At 35.6% G+C, this 21,438-nt stretch overlaps 1 protein-coding gene across 1 annotated transcript in view; it reads right to left on the minus strand.

Annotated features, from left to right (window-relative positions):
* The window catches only part of LOC145678904 (carboxypeptidase B-like), a 36,079-nt gene that overhangs the window by 2,070 nt on the left and 12,571 nt on the right, over positions 1 to 21,438 (minus strand). Inside the window, exons 4-9 of the mRNA XM_081749511.1 lie at positions 19,791 to 19,938; positions 9,767 to 9,924; positions 8,239 to 8,326; positions 6,959 to 7,104; positions 5,464 to 5,520; positions 3,654 to 3,738 (exon numbers count right to left, since the gene is read on the minus strand). Coding sequence (XP_081605637.1) covers positions 3,654 to 3,738; positions 5,464 to 5,520; positions 6,959 to 7,104; positions 8,239 to 8,326; positions 9,767 to 9,924; positions 19,791 to 19,938 — 682 coding nt within the window. The remainder of the gene's footprint in view (positions 1 to 3,653; positions 3,739 to 5,463; positions 5,521 to 6,958; positions 7,105 to 8,238; positions 8,327 to 9,766; positions 9,925 to 19,790; positions 19,939 to 21,438) is intronic.

Raw genomic sequence — 21,438 nt, forward strand, 5'->3', positions numbered from 1 at the left:
AGGGCTGCACATAAAAATACATGTATATTTGTGAAAGTTCCTCAAAATTTCTCGAAAAGTGTTTAAATAGCCAAAAATGCCGCGACGTTGTGTAAACAGTGCGGACAATTTCTGCTATGTGTATGAAGAAGTGGCATTTTCTTCGTAAAAGTATCATGCAAGGAGTGATCCAAAAGTGATAACGATTATGTAGTACAACGGTTATAATTTAAAATTATTTTGCCAGCTATCTAAGAAATTGGCTAAGTGAAGAAACGTTCAAAGCCTTTTTCAGTGCCCATGATTCGGATAGGACCAAGCGACCACATCAGTGATTGCTACTTTTGTATGGTTACCTGGTTCGATCGCTGCTCGCGCTGTGTGAACTTTATGGTGGACAAACACCGTGCTCTTGGGTTTTCTCGGGGTTCTCCCGTTTTCTTTCACTTTCTTCATTCCACCATTTCATTCATTTCTCATCATCACCGTCTTCTTTAGCCCAGCCAGCATAATCGTGGGACGTAAAACCTAAAGATTTCATTTTGTATGGTTCCTTCTGTTCAGAAGGGAATTTCTAGAAGGAAGAAGCGGCCATTCCATCTGCAATGCACCCAATTCTACAAGGAGGACTACCTATCCTTCGTCCACCCAAAGAATACGCCCTTTCGTCCGATGACGGTGTCAAGAAGTTGAGTCTCCTGAACTAAGTACTTCGAAAGACTATGAATTTGTTGTAAACGTATCTTCAAGTGAACCACATAGAAGAACTGAGTGATCTCTTTGGGAAATTAGACTTCTCAAAAGGCAAAGCCGAAATTTTAGCATCATGTTTACAACAATGGAATTTACTGCAGGGAGAAGTTAATATTAGAGTGTATTGGAATAGGGAGAATAATTTCACATGCAAAACATACACACTTGTGGTATGTGTAGACATAAATGGCCTCATGAAGGCTCTCAAAATTAATTACGATCATACGGAGTGAAGGCTTTTCATAGATTCTTCAAAAGCGAATTTAATAACCGTGCTTTTACATATTGGAAACGAGTTGCCTTCCATTCAGTTGGTCATGCAGTTCATATGAAGGAATCTTGTGAAAACATGAAACGCTTACTGCGAATCATTAAATATTATGACTTTCAGTAGCTCATTTCTGGTGACCTTAAAGTAATTGCTGTATTGCTAGGTATGCAGTTAAATTATACAAAATATTAAAGCTTTATTTGTGAATGGAACTCGAGATCGTGCCTCTCACTATTATGGAGGTGACTGGTGTATTAGAGAAACTTTTCAGCCAGGCGTGAAAAACATGCAACATAACCCACTTCTAGATCCTAAACGAATTCTGCTTTCCCCGCTACATATGAAGTTAGTTCTTATGAAATGCTTAGTTAAGAGTGTGAACTACTAGGGGGAAGGCTTATAAGTATTTAAGGAAAAATTCCCTCGATTAAATGATGCTAAAGTTAAGCAGGGCATCTTCATAGGCCCACAGATTCGACAGTTATTCATAGATCAACAGATCGATGAAATACTAGAAGGTAATGAGAAAACTACGTTGGCAAGTTTTTAATATATTTGTTCACAGTTCTTGGGAAGACGTCGAGCAACAAATTGGAATTTATGACTAAGTTGTTGCCATACTGCGACAAACTTGGTTGCAGTATGCCGATAAAACTGCATTTTGTCAATTACACCTAGATTTCTTTTCTGAGGATTGTGGAGCAGTAAGTGATGAACATGACGAGTGTTTTCATTAAGATATTGCAGCTATGAAGGAAAGTGAAATCTTAGTATGTTGGCTGACTACTGTTGGACTATTGCTCCTAGATGTAACCTAGAAAAGGCAAGCTAAGCGAAAACGCTCAAAATGAACCCAACAGGAATCTACCATGTACAAGGGGTTTCAACTTTTGCCTAGATTGATGAGTCGTAGCTGATATGAACTTTTAAATTACATTGTATTTTCTTCTTGTCAAACTTCTGGGTTTTATGTATATCATATGTGAGTCCTTATTTCACTATATCAATATTATTTCTTGGTCATCGTACTTGTGTATAGAAAAAAAAAGAGGTATTTGTATATGTATATTTTTCTAAAGGTTAGTACTGAATTGTCATTACAGCAATGTTAATTGTTATCTTGTATATTATTTTTTAAATTGTCTGTAAATGTCAAGAACTTCAACTAGCAACTTACGTACAAGGGCTATTTGCAAGGTCTATACTTTTATTACCCAATTATGTCATACCATGCTCAAATGAATGTAAAAATCGTAAAATTAAAGAATTAACGCACCTTCGATCAAAGTGTCTATCCGGTTTGCCATAAGGACCAGACTGTGTCACGTGATCAGGTCAAAAGTCAAGTTGCTTCCTAAATCAAGTCTGGATTATTCCAAATCCAGATTTGATATATATATATATATATATATATATATATATATATATATATATATATATATATATAATATCAAGCACGTAATCATCGCGTGGGGTGCCCTGGGTAATTCGAAGGAGGTCAATTATTATTATTATTTATTTTATTCAAAGAACTTAACTTTTGACAATGTTCTATCCATATTTATCTTACGTGCTATACATCGTTTTTAAGCTCTTCATTATGTCTTTGCAATAAGCTCTCAATTATTATAGCTTTTGAGATATGTGGACGAATTCATTTTTATTCATTGATTTTTTATTGAAATTAATGTTTTGTGTGTTTTTGCTATGTTCCGTCCATTTTAAGACAATTTCTTTTTTGAGTGTAGAACCTGCATAGTCTGTTCTATATTTAAGCTGAATTTCAGCCATCGCTCTTTTTTGGTTTTTGAGATAAGGAAGGAATTATTTTCATTGACATTAGTGTTAATGTTTCGTGCAATTTTTGACTATGTTCTATCCATTTTATAACAGGGTCAACATGAGATGGTCTCTGAAATCTCCTACCACATGTGGAGGGACAATGCAACCTTTATTTGGTGCTAGTGTTATCAACAACGGTCACTCTTTCTTACACCACTAATTAAATTGGCAATATGAATATACCGAAAAAGGCCTTGACACGTGAGTAGCAGCAAGGCCGCTGCGAGCTGTCCGAGACCTCTTGCTGGCTCCTCTCGAGGACAATTTGGTTTTGTAAATATAGAATCTACATTTGAGCTGAATTTCAGGCATCTCCCCCAAAGTCTGTTTACATCATTGCAATCGGGTAGGTTCTTTGTTGAATAATGTAATATAGTTGCATATGTATTGGGTGTTGGAGGAGGGGTGAGGGTTCATTGCCTCGTTTTGAGTTATTGTATCTTCAGACCTTTGTGTCCTGTATCGCTTCATTTTATCCTCCCCGATATCAATAGTCTAATTCGCACACTGGCCACAGGAGTATGTCGTCTTTCAATAAACTACAATGACATAGTAAGGAGGAAAAAGAAAAGATAAATCTGAGCTTTATGCGCATCGGTACTCTTAATCACTTGAAAGAAATTTGTTCTAAGTCAATTTCCCACGAGAAGATTGCTAAATCTTTTGTTTGGTCTTAAGTTAATTTTAAAAGTATTTCCTTTCATGATGCAGTCATGAAGTTTATATTACTCATGATAACTAGAATGTCTATGCAAACAACTTCAATCCTGTCCTAAAAAAATCGAAATTTGTGATCATCAATACTTACACAGAAGGTCTGGTGGAGTTCCAACTACGTAATCTGTTCCACCAGCGTTATAAATGGCGGCGGAGGCTTCATTGGCTAAACTGGCCTAGTTGAGAAAGAAAACAATTGAATTACATAACACTTATTACAATTTTCAATGTATCTTGGAACATATGCTGTATTTGGAAGTTAGACATTACCTTAACCCTTCAACAGTGAGACATCAATTAAAAATGTGGAATTTATTTTTCTTTTTAAACAATGCATCACCAATGCATTTGAAGCCAGAATTGACGTATACTCTACCATATGTGAAACACATGCATTTGCACCTGGTGGTAGTTTTCGATGGGCGACAAAATCTGTCATAACTTCAGTATATTATTTAAAATAAACATTATAAATATTTAGAAACAGACTTCATGATGATGGTCGTTAAATTTACTAACCTAATCTTCTATTTGAATACAACATTCATAAATCATGTTTAGGTCGCATTAATTTAAGGTCACATGGACAGTGTTAAAGCAAATGGTGAAACAAATCCCAGCATGAATTGCTTGATGTCAAATACGAGAACTCAATTCTCGGACAGTAGCGAACAACTGTTCCATTTAATTAGTTATCAAGTTTTTGATATGAAAAATAGTCTTATCTTTATCACAAACAAGACCCTTATCTTTGAAGAAGGAAACCTTTTATTTTATTTTATTTTAAATTTAACAGATGTGGAAGGAAAATCAAGAAATAAAGATAAAAGAGCTAGTTGGACTGCAATTGCAAACTGATATAATGAGATCGAAGCTCGATATTGAGCTATATATATATATATATATATATATATATATATATATATATATATATATAAAGGATTACCGTCTTTCCTCTGCAGGCGTGTGCTTTATCTTTCACTAACCACACTATTCGAATGCTTGTTGATAAGTTTAATGCTCTGATCTTCACGAAAACAAGAAGTATAATGGTTCTTGAAGCGCCTCATACTAAATTTATTGTTGCAAGTTCGAAAAAAACGTCTAAACTGGTAGAATATCAACAACCATGCTTGGTCTGTGGGGTTCTTTGTGTGAATTGCTACAATATGTTACATATGCATCTTACATAGATGTAACGTTTAATGTTTGAATTTCACACGATATACTGACTTTTATAAACAGTTTTCTTTTTATGACTATCATAGGTAGAAAAAGGCTTATCTTATCCGCCTCCTTTCAATGAAACCTTTTTAATATTATAGCTTAACCTGTAAAATTTTCGACCAGGTTAAGCTATCGTGTAGAATTCGATGAACATTCTCGCGCAAGTGTATTAACATAGTGTTCTGCATATGATAGTTATCAAAATCATAGAATTATAATTTAATGCAGCATCCGAGTTCGGAAAGAGTAACTATAGTTTGGGTCTGGCTGGTTGCGTGGAAAGGTGAATGCAATAATGTGTTGAAACGTGCAATTTCAGTGGTCGCCTTCTCAGTTGAACTACATTACTTCAAATATTCGTTGCATTTGAACTCACTTCCGCAGGAAAACAGTTAAAATTAAAGTAACCCGAAGGGCTCTAGCCAACCAGTTGCCTATTTTAAAAGAAAAACTAAAACACGTAAGGAATTAATGAAAAGAAAATAAGCACTTTTTTTTTTATTGAACCTCAAAATGATAGTGCAATATGATCTGATATGGGGTTCCATACATAATATCTTCATTTATATTTTCCTTCCTAAAGAAATAGGCTGTACACCCATAAAAACTTGGAAGAATTGGCAATACAAGATGTTTACCAAATGTCTAAACTTAAATTAGGAAATGTAGCTTACCAGCTCTTGTACATCCGAAGGAAGAGTGTAGGTGTATGCCCATGGATGGAACAGCATCTGAAATGGAGGAAACGCATATTGAAAAGAAAGCTACGCAGTCAGTTTCTTTCTTTCTTTCTTTTCAGTAAGTTCACTATTTTCTGAATTTATAAAATTATTATGATGATGCACTAGCACACAAAACATTAATCCTCTACAGAGCCAAACTCCATTTGCAGAGGAACACAGGTATAATCATATAATTGCATATGAAATAAATATATATTGTAAGAAAGAAAAGAAAAGATTATACATGTAAAGAAGAAAAAAGTTAAATACTAAAAACAAAATTAAAATATTAGTAGTATAATATTAAAAAAAAAGAAAAATATGAAAAATTAAAAATAGTCTCCAGTATAGGTTCAAAATCCATAAAGATAACACTTCTTACTTAATTGTTATTCCATACATAATTTCTATTCAAAATATTATTTTTGAGAATACGCAAATATACTGAGATAGGATAACAGAAGTCGAGACCCAAATCTGATGAAGGGGGGCCGCGGTGGCTCAGTGGTAGAGCGTTCACCTCTGGTGCTTGGTGTCCCGGGTTCGATCCCAGCCCCCAAGTGAACCTTGTGGTGGACAAACACCGTGTGCGAGGGTTTCCTCGGGGTTCTCCCGTTTTCTCCCACTTTCTTCATTCCATCATTTTCTTCATTACTCATCATCACCGTCTCCTTTAGGCTAACCGGCATAATCGTGGGACGTAAAACTCAAATATTTCATTTTCATTTCATTTCCCAAATCTGATGAAACAGCTGATTGAAATTTTTAGAAGCTCTAAATACGAATGACTCCTGGTGAATTGTAATATGAGATCTCGTTATGTTAAATACTAAATTCTTAAGCAATTATCGTTTTGGTATATTGAAATTAATATAATGAAGTAAATTACAATTATCTGTCACTGAGTTTACTCTTCTGTACAAATATATTTGTTGAACAAGAAAACGTCTACTGAAAAGAGAGTGCATAACAAATTTAGGTAAAAGAGAAGAGTTAGAGATCCTACTTTTAGTTGCTAATATATGATACAATTTGAAATAAAGATGTTTCAAAAATTTAAATTGGACTCGTTCTATGTTATTTGCTTGTAATTTATGAATAGGATCCCAAAGAACACAACAGTATTCCAACTTACTCCTAATCATTGCTATAAAGAGGTGTTTTAAACCTTGGGATTATGTAGGTCTCTTGTACTCTTTATTAAAAACCTTAGGGTCCTGTACAACTCTGCAATAATTTTATTTATGTGATATTTTATTATGTCTTTAAGATTATTATATTCTCTGAATTATAATGTAGACCTACAATTTGTTATTATAATTGTAATATGTACTTTTCAGTTTTTATATACCATAGATCTTTATAATTTACGTAGGTACACAGTATGCGCAATGCAGAATTTTTAGAATATATTGAGATTATTAATAAATAGAACAGTTTGATTTACCTCTGCTGCACTGTGGAAGGAAAGGTACATCTGGATGTTGTCGCTATTCTCGAGAATGAAGTCTCGAACGTTTGTGGATTCGACTTCAGAAAATGCCTCAGGTCCAGCGTAAGTCTCAGAGCATGGCTGGCTGCTGGCTCCACCCTCTGGAATATAAATCATACTGTTAACGATTGTTTCATTGAGTGATATGAACAGCTTGTACGCTATGTATCACTACGCACTGAGTTATTACAGTTGTGAGTGGTTGGAAATAGCACGGTACATAGATTATATAGTGAACATACTCCGTAAATGTATGTGGTTTTATCTTCTTGTTTTTTAGTGTTATTATAAGACAGTCTGACTATATACTTTCTAACGCAAGATGTTAATTGACTTGTACGACTGAATATCTGAATACTTTTCATGGTAAAAATGTTCATTGACGTACACAATTGAGTATCTGAATACTTTTTATGGTGTGAATGTTAATTGACATGTACAACTGAATATCTGAATACTCTTTATGGTAAGAATGTTAATTGACGTGTACAATTGAATATCTGGATACTTTTGATGGTAGGAATATTAATTGACTTGTAAATTGAAGATCTATAATACGCGATGCCGAAATAAAGTTTTCCGGAATAAAACCTTTTAATAAGAGTCAAAGTTTTCAATATAGTGTAACTTTGTTCCTATTCATTCGAAATACATCAGATCATGATCATAGTATTCGACAGTAAGGTAGTTTGGAAGTTCACTATTCTATTGGTCTCGCTTCGATTATTATGTTATAGGAGCTTTCAAAGTTTGGATGTTTATGATACTCTAGCGTTCGTAGTTTACAAGACGGAATAATTAATGTGGTATTGTATGTTTTCGTTTAAGAGTAGATCTGAAATGTGTAATAATCGGTCGTAGTGCGATTTGAAGAAGATGCAACTTTATGTCGGGTTGGTAATACTGTCAATCTAGTACTATTGTGGAGTATATCAGACAATATCCCTGTTGCATCGTAGAAGAATTCCAGCGTTTTTTTTTTTTTTTTTAGCTATTGTTACTTAGATGTGTCATAGTAAGTGATCCACCTGTGTATATTCACTCTATATTGTTAACGTTAAAACTTATTTGTTTTGCTATTATGATATAATTTAGAACAGTAAACGGCCAGTCCAGGTAAATAAAAATAACATTTTAATACTGTGTCGAATCCTTATAAAATTCGTTATCATTTTTTTAAAAAAAAATATTTAATATTAAAATATAGCTATATGATCTGGTTGAGGTATACGTACCCATCCAGTGGAAGTCAAAATTTCTGTTGGCGTCCACTCCATGGCAGAGGATATTTTGTCTGGATCGAGTTTTCCTCCAGCTACGGTCCTGAAACCAATTTCAGAGTAAGTGTAATATAACTCTAGTCGTAAATTGATTTATTTTTCATTATGCAGTACCATTCAAAAGTTTTCGAACACTCAGGATTTTTGTAAGCATCTACTTGATTCTACTATTTTGGCACGCGAACTTTACTGTCGTGTATCAGAGGTACTCCTGCCTATAGCATCAAATTTGACGTTGAATCGAGGTCTGAAAGATACTGCAGATGATACGTCAAATTATAATTCTTAAAATTGAAACAAAAAAAAAAAAAGACAATTTGATATAGATATTGCATAGTATAAACAACAGTGTGGAAGATGAGGCAAGATATTAGTTTTGTTTGGAAAATGTGGACATAGAGGGTCAATGTAATGAAAAAGTTTGAAAGAGAAAGTAGTTTTCCAAATTTTGCAGTTATTTATAGCTTGTTGATATGCTGACCTTTAAAAGGCCAAAAATACCATACTTTGAAAAGTGCTTACGATGGTTTCGTATGCTTTATTGTTGATCGTTGAAATAGTAACGATGAACATTACATATACGCTTCTACTGAGCGACAATTGAGCAGGGAAGGATGTATATTGACCGCCGTAAACATTTTTCAAAGAATAGCGTTTTTAGCTTTTTTTTTTTTTTTTTTTTAAAAAGCCAGCATATCTATAAGGTGTAGATAACGGAAAAATTTGGAAAACTACTTTCTCTGTCAAATTTTTGTCACTACATTGGCCCTCTATGTCTACACTTTCGAAATAAAACTATCTTGCCTCACCTTCCACACTGTGGTTTGGGGGGCGCGGTGGCTCAGTGGTAGAGCGTTCACCTCTGGTGCTTGGGGTTCCGGGTTCGATCCCAGCCCTCGCCAAGTGAACTTTGTGGTGGACAAACACCGTGCTCGTGGGTTTTCTCGAGGTTCTCCCGTTTCCTCCCACTTTCTTCATTCCACCATTTCACTTATCTCTCATCATCACCGTCTCCTTTAGTCTAACCGGCATAACCGTGGGACGTAAAACTCAAAGATTTCATTTTCACACTGTTGTTTATACTATGCAATATATATATATATATATCAAATTGTCTTTCTTTGGTTTCAATTTTAAGAATTATAATTTGACGTATCATCTGCAGACCTCAATTCAACTGTCGTCATGCTTTAGGCAGAAGTACCTCTGCTGCAAGACGGTAAAGTTGCTGTGCCAAAATAAAACACAGGATCACAGTAAATGCTTACAAAAATACGGCGTGTTCGAAAACTTTTGAGCGGTAGTGTATGTGCTACATGTTTACATATAATTGAAGGCAGTTTTAAACAAAGTTATTTGATATGTAAAGTACATGACTTCGCTGGAAAGCTCAGTACAATTGCTTTGCGTTTATCCTTTGGTACTCTGTAAGGCATTTATTATTGCAATGAGAGAAATTGCAACACAAGTTTCCTTTTCTTACCGTAGTAAATGTGTAATCGTATCCATCGGGGTTCAGAACTGGAAGAATATACCAATCCACGTTGTCTACGAGCTCTTGATTGGCTGCTGTGTTCTCCACCAATTGGGAGATGATATACAACGCCGTCGCTGGAGCAATCCACTCTCTTGCATGGATACCTGAGAAACAAGTATTAAAAGGCCATCACATGAGGAAGACTGAGAGTGCAAGACAATCAGGGTTGAAAAATTAGAATTAGCTAACTTGGCACATGGCATAACTATGTCTTGGGACATCAGAATGTCCCATTTAAGCCAGTGGACGTTCCTTAGACATGTTGAAGTACACTTCTGGACTTCTGTGCAGAATGATCACAGGACAACGTTTAAACACCCAAGTATTGTTCTGTGAGAGGAACACCCCGATGAAACTGAGGGAAAATGTAGTGGGTATTTCCATTATCCTTAAAGATTTACCTCAATCTTCAAGGTCTCGGGACAGTTATGGGCCTCGTTCAAAGGCATTGGCGCCTGAAGGGAAGGGCAGGGTGGGGCTCGAGCCCCCGCCCCGGCTCACGAAAATATATTAAATTTCTTAAGATTTTCTTAATACAAATAAAAATACCAAACCTAATATACCAACCACGGATTTGAGCCCCCTTCTCTAGAAAACCTTCTTCGGACGCCCATGTCCAAAGATACACACAAAGGAATCACAATAATTATAAAATATATTATTCATTTTTGGATCAAAAGATCCAATATATATCCGACAAGAATTTTCTTGTAGGCCTTATCTAGAAAACTACATATAATGCAACCAAACCCAAGTTGTCACTTAACTCAGTATGATGTGCTTATTCCGTAAAAAATACGAAAACTCGATATAAGGAATGTTCAAATATTTTGTGAGCTCTGATTCAAATACTAAGATCAAAATCTTTTGATGCATAATTTTGGATCATTTCAAATATTCTTGTATACACATCCAACTGTGGAAAGAAATATGGTGGTAATAATTTAAAACTTCATGGTGGGAACAAATTATCCTCCTTAAACCTGAATCATCCACCAACAAGTACCTTAGAATTGAAAACATATTGTACTATGATGTTGACTTGAAGTTTTGTCCTCTTATGTAAAGATAAAAGTAATTACTTGTTTTCGGAAATTGTTACTATTGTTTTGAATTTGAACATAGCAAGTAAGGTATTTCTCAAATATTATATATATTGCTACATGGGGCAATTTCTTACAACTTGTATGAATCTTTAATATAAAACACATTGAAAAACTTTTTAACGTCGAGGAGGATAGTTCTTATAGCTAAGGTGAGGCCAAAAGATCGAGGTTCTGGACACATGGAAAGAAAAGAATAAATACCCTGTAATTTGGAGGTGCGCTGCTGAATTAAGCGGGCGACCTTCGCATCCACCATGCAGCGAACGTAGCATCTGTATTCACGACTGCAGAAAATAGACTGCCATCTGGTGGAAACTGGACGGTGTATACTCTAGGGGAAAGTCGGATAAAACGGAGACCTGGGTTTTCTGGCTATATTAGTGGCACTATCTGTCGGCCAACGCATGGAATTAGTTGCAAACAACCGCCATGTCATTCTTAGTTTAAGGGAAAGCTGAGTAAGTGGCTCCTTTGTCTTTGGCGATGTGTAGAAAAGTTTTGATTTGTCTCCCATCGATAATATGCTGTTGTTCCTAACCACTGGAAGATTGACTTATGTAAGTGTACAACATATAATAATAACACCTCTTTCTGCTGTTATTTCATGCCTTGAATCAGGATTTTTGTGCTCTTTGAGAGGTGCTAGGCCTGTAGTTCTGGATAATGACATAGTAGGATAAAACCGGGACATCAACAGTCGGAGAGAACCGGGTAGTACAGTGTAAATCTGAGAAGGTTAGATACAATGTCTTAACTGTAAAGGATGGGCACACAAAGCTTGTAGCAATGTGGACGAATATGATGAAACTTTTATTTGTGATTTTTGTTCTTAAATTTAACAAAATCGTGACCTAAAGTTAATTTTTCTATGTCATTGGTCTAATATAGTATAGCCCTATATATTTTCTGTACTTTTTAAGTTCACATTTTTTTCAGTTGTATTGATTTTTACTGTACTAGTTCTTGGAGTAATTACATATTTTTCTTGTAAAAGAGAAGATTTTTATAATTATTTTATATGTACCCGGTTTTGTCCGACCCGGGTTTTTGCACACTCTTTAAAAAATGGTTTTGCTCTCGAAATTTACCAGCCTTTTCCACTGAAATAAACATTTTTGTGTCAATAACAAATCTATTTCACATTTGAAAACTAATTCAAGCTATACTATCCACATAGATGCTGAGGAACAAGCAAAAACATTTTGGGTCCCGGTTTTGTCCGACTTTCTCCTACGTACAGTAGGACGCTATATATAAGAAAACTGGTTGGTGGGATCGAATAAAGGACTCCAACTGCCAGAGGTTTGCATTCTACCACTGAGCCACCGCGGACCACTCTGAGCGAAACAAGGAAGCTAGTAATTAAGGATAACATTTTATATATCGAGAGATAGACTAAGAAACACTTGCTAAGGGAAAACGGCGCTGTAAAGAGGGTAAGGCATGTCTAGCATTTGACACATAAGTGTATACGGTAGTGATCTGTGTACCGAAAACAATCAGAAATCCTACTATGTCTGTATATAACTGTTCTCTCCAGCCCGTCAAGGCAAAGCGTTTTTCTCCGTGCATATGAGGAGCTTACTTTCAAAAGGGAACATTTCCAGTATTACTAACTGTACAGTAGAAGTAAAAAAAATAAATAAATAAAATAAAATAAATACATAAATAAAATAAAAATAAAAATAAAATAAAATAACAAATAAAAAATGAATGGACAAGGTGGCTATGTTCCCTTCAGGGGCGTCATTTCAGGCTTCGGTTGCGGGGAGCAAGAGCACCACCGACAAAAGACTTTCACGTCTTGTACTAGTACACCCTCCATTCCGAAAAAAACCGAACTTTTGAAAACAAATAGTACCACTAGTGCCATCTGTTGTAATATTTTACCGGTAGATGGCGTAGTCCCTCATTGACAACTGGTATAAATGTCATGACATTTGGATGCACGGCAACAAAGTTATTGCGTTTCAACTGTCAGTGTGTTGTGTACATCGGTCGGAAAATGAGTTTCAAACAACGAGCTGCAATTGAGTTTTGTGTTAAACTGGGTAAAACTTTTAGTGAAACGCACCAAATGCTACAAAATGCATATGGTGATGAGTGTCTATCCCGTACGCAAGTTTACGAGTGGTTCAGGCGATTGAAATCGGGTAGAGAGACGCTGGATGATGACGAAAGATCAGGCCGTCCCAGAACCGGATTATCGGAAGAAAACATCGAAAAAGTGCGTGAATTCATCAAACATAACAAAAAATCGTCGGTGAAAGTTATTGAAATGGAATTAGGCATTCCTCAAACAACCGCATACCGCATTTTGACCGAAGTTTTGGGCCTTAAGAAGGTTAATTCGCGGTTTGTACCACACAAACTCACCGAAGACTAAAAAGTTGATCGAATTGCGCATTGCAAAGACATCGTTAAAAGTGCTCGGCAGGATCGAAACTTCTTGAAATCGATTGTAACTGGTGACGAGACGTGGTGTTTTGAATATGAGCCCGAAACAAAGCGGCAAAGTGCTGAATGGAGAGCGCCGGATGAAGGAACACCCAAAAAAAGTCGCTTGGTGAAGTCAAAAGTTAAGGTGATGCTGATTTGTTTTTACGATTCAAAAGGAATTATCCACAAAGAATTTGTTCAGCCCGGCCAGACAGTCACTGGAGAGTTTTACTTGGGCGTCATGAAGCGTTTGCTGGCAAGAATTCGTCGTATTCGGCCCGGATATCTCGAAATCGGCAGTTGGACTCTTTTGGACGATAATGCACCATCACATCGTTCGCGACTTGTAACTGAATTTTTGGTCAAAAATCACATTATTCGGTTGCATCATCCGCCCTATTCACCAGATCTCGCTCCGTGCGATTTCTATCTGTTCCCGAAACTGCATTTGGCGATGAAAGGAAAGGGGCACGCATCGATTGATACCATTGAGAAGGCGACGACCGCCGTCCTAAAGACCATTCCAATAAAGGACATGGAGAAGTCGTTTGACAACTTGTTGGAGCGTGCAAATATGTGTATCGATGCAGAAGGGGAATACATTGATTAACAAAAATGATTTGTTCCAAAATGTGCATTGCTTTTTTGTTTTTTTTAAAACGTTCGGTTTCTTTTGGAATGGAGGGTGTATATTAGTAGACAATCGTTCAAAGCATATGTATCCCTCAAACTCTTGGGGGGCAGTTGCCCCCTCCTGTCCTCCCAAATGACGCCCCTGGTTCCCTTGTGGTACAAACGACTATCTTTACATTGTGATTTCTATTTAAAAAATTCCCTTTTGCATAATCCTACAGAACTCATCAGAAACATTCAAAATCCGTTGAAACCTGAATTTAGAAGAAAAAGTGGAAATGTTCCCTTTTGTAATCTCTTCATGTAGAGTAGGGATTAAAGCCGTAATAATTAACCATAAAGAATTACAAGGATCAGAGACCTTTTATACTACTGATCAATTTTGGCTTCTAATTGCCGTAAAAACTAGTAAACAGAACCCAAATAGTTTCAACATCGTTTATTTAATTTTTATAAGAGATATTATCTCCGTTAAAAATTCATTTTATATTTAGTTAATTAAAAGTTGTGCTTTTGCTAAATCTGATTTTTCAAGAAATAAGAATTTCAAAAGTGATATGATAAGTTGTTTGAAAATGTTTGTTTTGCTTATCTAATGGTCAGATAAATGGATAACTATTGTTTTAACGTCAGTTGATGGAAAATTCAGAACTATTTTAGATAATGGAACCACAATCTATACAATGTGTATTGTTCTTATTATCATGCAGACAAGGACTATTATATAACTCTGCAAACAAATAAAAGCAACATTTTACTCGAAGGTGATGTAAGGGCAACATTATTCAAGGAAAGAGGAGGCTCTATCAGTGACGACGTCAGCTTTAATTTATTGAGGGGACAAGAGGCGAGGCAGATAATTGTTTTTGGAGGCTTTTTGTGTCCTCCTCTTTTGTCTACAGCCCTGCTTGCCAATTTATATAATTTATCTACATCTCAACTTAAATATGGGCGAAACAGGAATTTCTGTTTCACCCATCCTTCCAAGAGAGGGATATTTACTGTCGCAGGGATCATTCTCTTGATTTTTTACATTTTCTGCAGTTAATAGCTCAATATAGTGGCGTATGCAAAATTTCATCAGAGGGTGGGATTTAAGTGTTTTTTTTTTTTTGGTCCATTTGTTTAAAAGTTACAAGCGCATATCAAGATGAATGGGCCACTCTGTATATCATAAAATAGAAAATGTTCATTTTTCTATAACAGTTTGCTCCAAGATGATTTCACTTGCGTACACCAGTAATCCAATACATACCAAAATAACAGGGTTCTTAGAATGTTCTGCAAAATTCTATTTTTTCTGTTCTTCATCTACGGGCAGAGGTGGTTCAGTGGTACAGCGTTCAGTTCTGGTGCATGGGGTTCTTGGTTCGATCTCACTCGATGTGCCAAGTGAGTTTTGTGGTGGACAAACACCGTGTTCGTGGGTTTTCAGGGGGTTCTCACTTTCTTCATTCCACCGTTTCATTCATTTCTCATAATCACCGTCTCTTTTAGCCTAACCGGCATAAACGTGAGACGTAAAACTTAAACATTTCATTTCACTTCATTCACTTTCTTCATTACGTTTTTTTTTTCGTGGAATATTTAGAATAAACTCATTACAAATTGGTCTGTAATATACACAAATTGTCTGTTGAAGAATAACACCTGCCTAACAGAATGTCATTATCCGTTTATTTTGCAACGCAAGCGATAGTTGTGTTGGTTTAACTGTTACGAAGAAATATGGCGAAATATAGCGTCTCCACAGTTCTATAAAAGGGAAGAAGTCACATCAGCAACAACAGCGAAATAGACTTTTCCTCTCCTTCTTACAGATTGGGGGCTTCTAGTGATATTTCACTTTGTAGACATTCTTTAAATTCTGATGGGAGGTTCAAATATTACAGGATTATTAATAACGAATTGTATAATCACATATTGAGTATACGTCTTACATAGACTTATTGAACATAATTTTAAATACTTCACACAGCACAAAGAATTGAAACTATTCAAGAATTGGAAAATAATTGATGTCGCCAACACTGTTCAACCTATTTCTTCGATTTGAGCTTCTTAATCAACTCTGTAAAAATGATTCGGTTACAAATTCTTTAATCTACCCTATACTTATTAAGGTGGGCCACTAGGTTTTCACGGTGCTATGCTAAACGCTGCTTGAATAGTGCTGCGTTGCCAGGTAGTGTCGAGTGCTTACTGGTGCCAGATAATAAAATAAGTAATCATGGAATTCGGTTTGGATACTTACTGGAGAAATTAGTTCTCGACCCTTACCGCAATTCACGGCTAAATTCCGCTTCTCGAACTGCAACGCTAAAATCCAGGAATTAAACGTTCAAATTTGGCACCAACGCATTATGGCGTTCTGCGGAACTTTCGTCTCAAAATCTATTTCCTTAAATGTAAATTAATATTGAAATAAAATCTGAAACATAACACGAAAAACGGTCAAACAATATATCTCCGTCGTAATAAGATCGTTACTTTAACATACTTTACACATATAAATAAACATTTCATAAAATTGAGCACTTCTAGTAACAGCAAGTGCTATCTTGTGTGCTCATTATGAAACGAATCAAGTATTTTCTTTTATTTGTTCCCTTTTTCGATGTCAGAAGATACAACCAAATGAATCTGTGTCTTGCGCTGTAGTTGAAACATTACTCTATCTTATAGTACAATATTTATAATATGTAACGCTTGATTGCGCAGTAGTTAAGGGAATGAGCTAAAATATGTACTGACTTCCGGGTAGTGACCTTAAGAGTGAATTTGAAATTGATAATAGAATCTACGTAACCCTAAGTTATTGTCACAAGTTGACTAACTTCACTTCTCATATATTTATATTTATTAATTTGAACGTGCAGAATAGGGACACGATAATACTTTCATAATGCATTGAAATTGAAGAATGTATTCTATTTCGATCGTTTCTCAAACAAATGAATAACTCATTCAATCATTCATTTTCAGCACTAAGGCGAGGACCTGCTGTTAAGTAGAATCTGAATCGCACGTGCTCTTACTGGGACTCGAACCCTGTTATCCTATGGCGAAGACTTGTTTGTTAACCACATATCTCCGAGCTATGTCATTATGTGTTGTCTGTCAAACAAATAAATGCATGTTTTCCGCGGGATAGTATCTTGTCCCTTGCTGCTATGAAAATAAAATACTACACATTACCCCATATCATTTTGCCAGTAGCTTCCTATTTGCTGATCTGTTAAAACAGTATTCCTGGGCATCGTAACGAAAAATGTATTTGCCTTTTCGTGCATTGCACAAAAACACAAAGAGTGAACGCAATAAAAACGAAACAAGGAAAAATACAATGCGATGTAAAATGCTTGGACTCTTTCGACAAATCACTCAATGTAACGCTTTCCTTGCAAACAGGTCTTAATGGTGTAATCAGTAACACCGTGGGCTCAAGTTCACGGGGTCCTCAGATCGATTTCCCCTGAAGACATACTTTTTATTTTCTTTACAACAATAGTTTTTTTTTACTTATCCAGTCTTCCGAGAAAAGAAAATTGTGTAGAAACACAACATTTTACTTTTGTATTCACATTATCACGAAGAAATATGATCATTTCTTGCAGTTCAAACTTGCGTAGACAATAAGTTAGTGAATAATGTTTTTCGGTCTTTTTATAAACAATGTCCAGTGTGTTGTCGTCGGCAGAGCTCTACACTGTAGACCTTAAAGTCGCAAGTTTCTGAGGAAAACAGTGTCCAGTTATTATTATTATTATTATTATTATTATTATTATTAGAATGACAAAAGAAGGAAAAATATAAATAGTCGAAGCTGTTGATAGGAACAAAAGAGATATACTTTATATCAAATTCTTTTTAGGTTTACACATGAATGTAATAATATTATTACACTTATGGATTGACAGATAGAATTATTATTTTATGAAAACAAGAAATGGAGTATAAATATTTGCTAGCTGGTAGCAGTAATGAATTTTGTTTCACTCTTCTTCTAGATTGGTTGAGTTGATTTTGAGTTTAACGTCCCTTACAGCAGCAAGGCTATATGAGACGGGACCTACTGATTAACGTAGAATCTGAAACACATGAGCTCCTGCCGGGAATCGAACTCGGATCTTTTTCTAGATAGGAAGGTCAGGTGACACCTTGATTAGAATCGTTCTTGTGACTAGAGTTGTAAGTTCGATCACTATTTGTAATTTGTGTTATTTCTTTAATTCTTTATGAACGTTGCATGTAGCATTAAATTTAATAATAACTTATTGACGAAATCACGTGTAAAATTTGAAGACCGATTTATTTGTGTAAATTCGCACACAGATCGAGGTAACGAAGACAAAGTAATGTGCGTATGTCTCTTGAACACAGAAATCAGTTTCTCTGCTCTGGCCATCCCCCTCGTAGAGTATTCGATAGCAAGGTGGTCTGAAGATCTTGTAGTCCACAGATCGATTCCGCGCAGAACCATTTTTAATTCTTGAGCACAAGTAGAAAAGGCAAAAAACCGAATCGAGACGCATGCAGTTTAGAGCTAACAAGTAAGACCGAACCAAAGGTATGGGCCATTACGTAATTTAGTAACTAGTAAATCGAATTTATTCAACCTTTATGAGTGTTTCTTGCCTTTAACGTATCTTACATGACAGCTCACGCAAATCCACAATAATTTTCATCTTCAAGCTAGTAAAACAGCAGATATTGATGTTTATGTAGCCTATTTCTTTGTTAAGTTTGAAATTTTATTTTTCTACATTTTGCTATTGTTTATTTATTGGTGTTTTATAATTTTATTTGAATTACAATTTATACTTATGCACTTACACATTTGTGTACATAAATCATTTTGAAAATTTTTTATTCAATGGTCCACGAAGGAGCATTTTCTTCTTCCTGAAAGTTCCTTTCGGCATGAAATTGTTATTCCTTTTATTTCATGCTTTCCGTAATAAACTTTCTCTCTGTTTCTAAACACTATTCACAAGTAATAAGTGAGTAGATAAAAATATTAAAGCAGAAAACCATTGGTATAAACATTTTTCTATCTTTGAAAAGTCTCAGAATCATTTATATCATAGGTGGCCCATATTTTACTGGCGTTCTACTTATCTATTCACTAGCCCAGTGCTATTCAACCTCTTTTTGCGTACCCCTAGACACAGTTCGCCAGCCACATGTGTAGCCCCGAAGTTGTTTAAAGGAATCGTAATGAACTTATTAAACTTAATACACGTGTTCAGTTGAATAAACAGTGGGAGAAATAGAAACGAACAAAAGGGCAATAAGTGTGCCAACCGGGGGATAAAGAGAACATAAAAATATAACATTGGAAATTTCAAACCATGTGCAAGACATCCAGTTCTACTGATTTTCTCTATGAATGATCATTCGATAAATATTGGAAATACGCTTATTTTAGGATTGGAAATACGCGTACCCCCGCTTGAATAGCACGGAACTAGCCTGCTAGAGTGAATCATAAAGCAATTAAAATGATAGATACAAACAATATGGCTAGCTCTCACGAACTGGTCGAGTAGTAGACCCAGGTCCATTTCCAGAGGGTCTAGGGGGCGCCCCCTAAATTTTTGCATGCCCCTAAAATTTTCATGCCAAGCTGCAAATGAACTATAATATAGTTGGGTCGGGTCCCCCCTTACTTCAGCCGGCCCCTCCCACATTTTTGGGCTGGCTACCGGTCGACCATTGGCCACCCCTGATTATTTAATGCCCAACACTTGATATTTTCAATTTGAACAACTCATTGAAATTGATCGTACCTGCATCAATGAAAAATCCAGGCTTTGTTCCGTTTCCTGAAGATATCTTAATTAGCCTTGTGTCACGGCCCTCGTAGGTCTGCCCTATGGACACCACTGACACAAGGTCAGGGTACAATTGTGCGAGTCTGTTCAGGTAGTCGTTAATCTAGAAAAAGAAAAGACAATGAGAAAGACTGACAATTAGTCGGTAATAATTTCGTTTTCATTTCTTTCTTATAATGCATATGAAGGAAATTACTTAGCAACAACATCCAAAATGATTCTCGGATTCAAGTTGACACTAAAGGTCTCACGGACCTGTTCGTAAATGAGTTTAGTTTACATGAATGTAAATTGCTTTCTTGTTACCTGAAACTGGTAGTTATTAGACAAAATTCTTAGCTTCCTAATTAGCGAAAATACATTTCCCCCGGAGTCGAAACACAACTGTATCGTTTTCTCTCGACAAAGTACGGCTAGCTACCTTTTCCCATTAGAATTGTTAAGCAGATTTGTTACCATCCCCATCCTCCTGAGAAATGAACTTCCCAAAATTCGCCTCTAAATTACTTTTCCTCTATTCGACAATTATCTGTATTACCCTCTCCAATTAGTAAACTTTATATCCACTCAGTTTCACTCAAATCTTACAACGATAACGTTTACCGTATTTTACGGACTGTAAGACACACCTTTTTAAATACCGTACATTTTTACCATTTTTTTATTAGCAAGGTTTAGCAAGCTTGTGAATCCCTGCAACTCTTGTTCGTCGCATCGGTGCACTGCTGCTGCCAGTTGAATCCAATGTTGCCAGATAGAGATAGGTTTCCCACGGCATCGAATATATGGCTATTTTTAAGACTGGCGGGAATTTTAAATCAAACACTGGACATTTTTATATAAATTTCGAGTATAAGACACACCTGAATTTTGGAGGCAATTTTTCGGAGAAAAAAGCGTCTTATATTCCGTAAAATAGGGTATGTATATTTAGTTATAGGACAACAAGGATAATAGTCTGGTACCTGATGATAACAAATCTTGTGTCTAGACTTGTTTAAACTTGTTTTATTTATGTTGTTAAAAATATAATAAATGAGGAAGCCATAGCTGATTGAAGTGTACTTTTAATTTCTGCGAAATGAATGATAAGTATTAAGGAAATACAAAGTTTAAAAGGAATGAAAATAGTTTAATTTATTGAAATAATTATCGTGGTAAATTTTCGTGATTATTAAAGTAATATTAAACGAACTGGGACCACAATATTTAATTGTATGTGTATGCTACAATCTTAGGCAAAATAGTCGTCTCCGTATAAATAATGTGTATTTGTCCCTAAACATCCGCTAAAAATTGAGATCTAAGTAAATTGCTTTTTGACTCTATATAATGTAGATCCACCCAATTTAATGCAAATCGTTAATCAAAATAAGCTAATTTGCATTTCACATCTGCGACCTCCTGTAATACACATTGAATAATAGATACATATTCGCTGAAATGCAAGGTCCAAAGATACAAAATGTCATGTCGTTATGTTCTAATAGATTAAAAGAAACGTGGAATAATGGTTAAAATTTCCTACCTTCTCTTGTGTTGGGATCACCAGAATTCTTCAAGTGAATTAGATAATCATATTATGTGTAAGAGAGAGCCCTCT

This window comes from Thermobia domestica, chromosome 2 (genome assembly GCF_964235325.1).
Source record: "Thermobia domestica chromosome 2, izTheDome1.hap1.1, whole genome shotgun sequence".
NCBI classification, from domain to species: Eukaryota; Metazoa; Arthropoda; class Insecta; order Zygentoma; family Lepismatidae; genus Thermobia; species Thermobia domestica.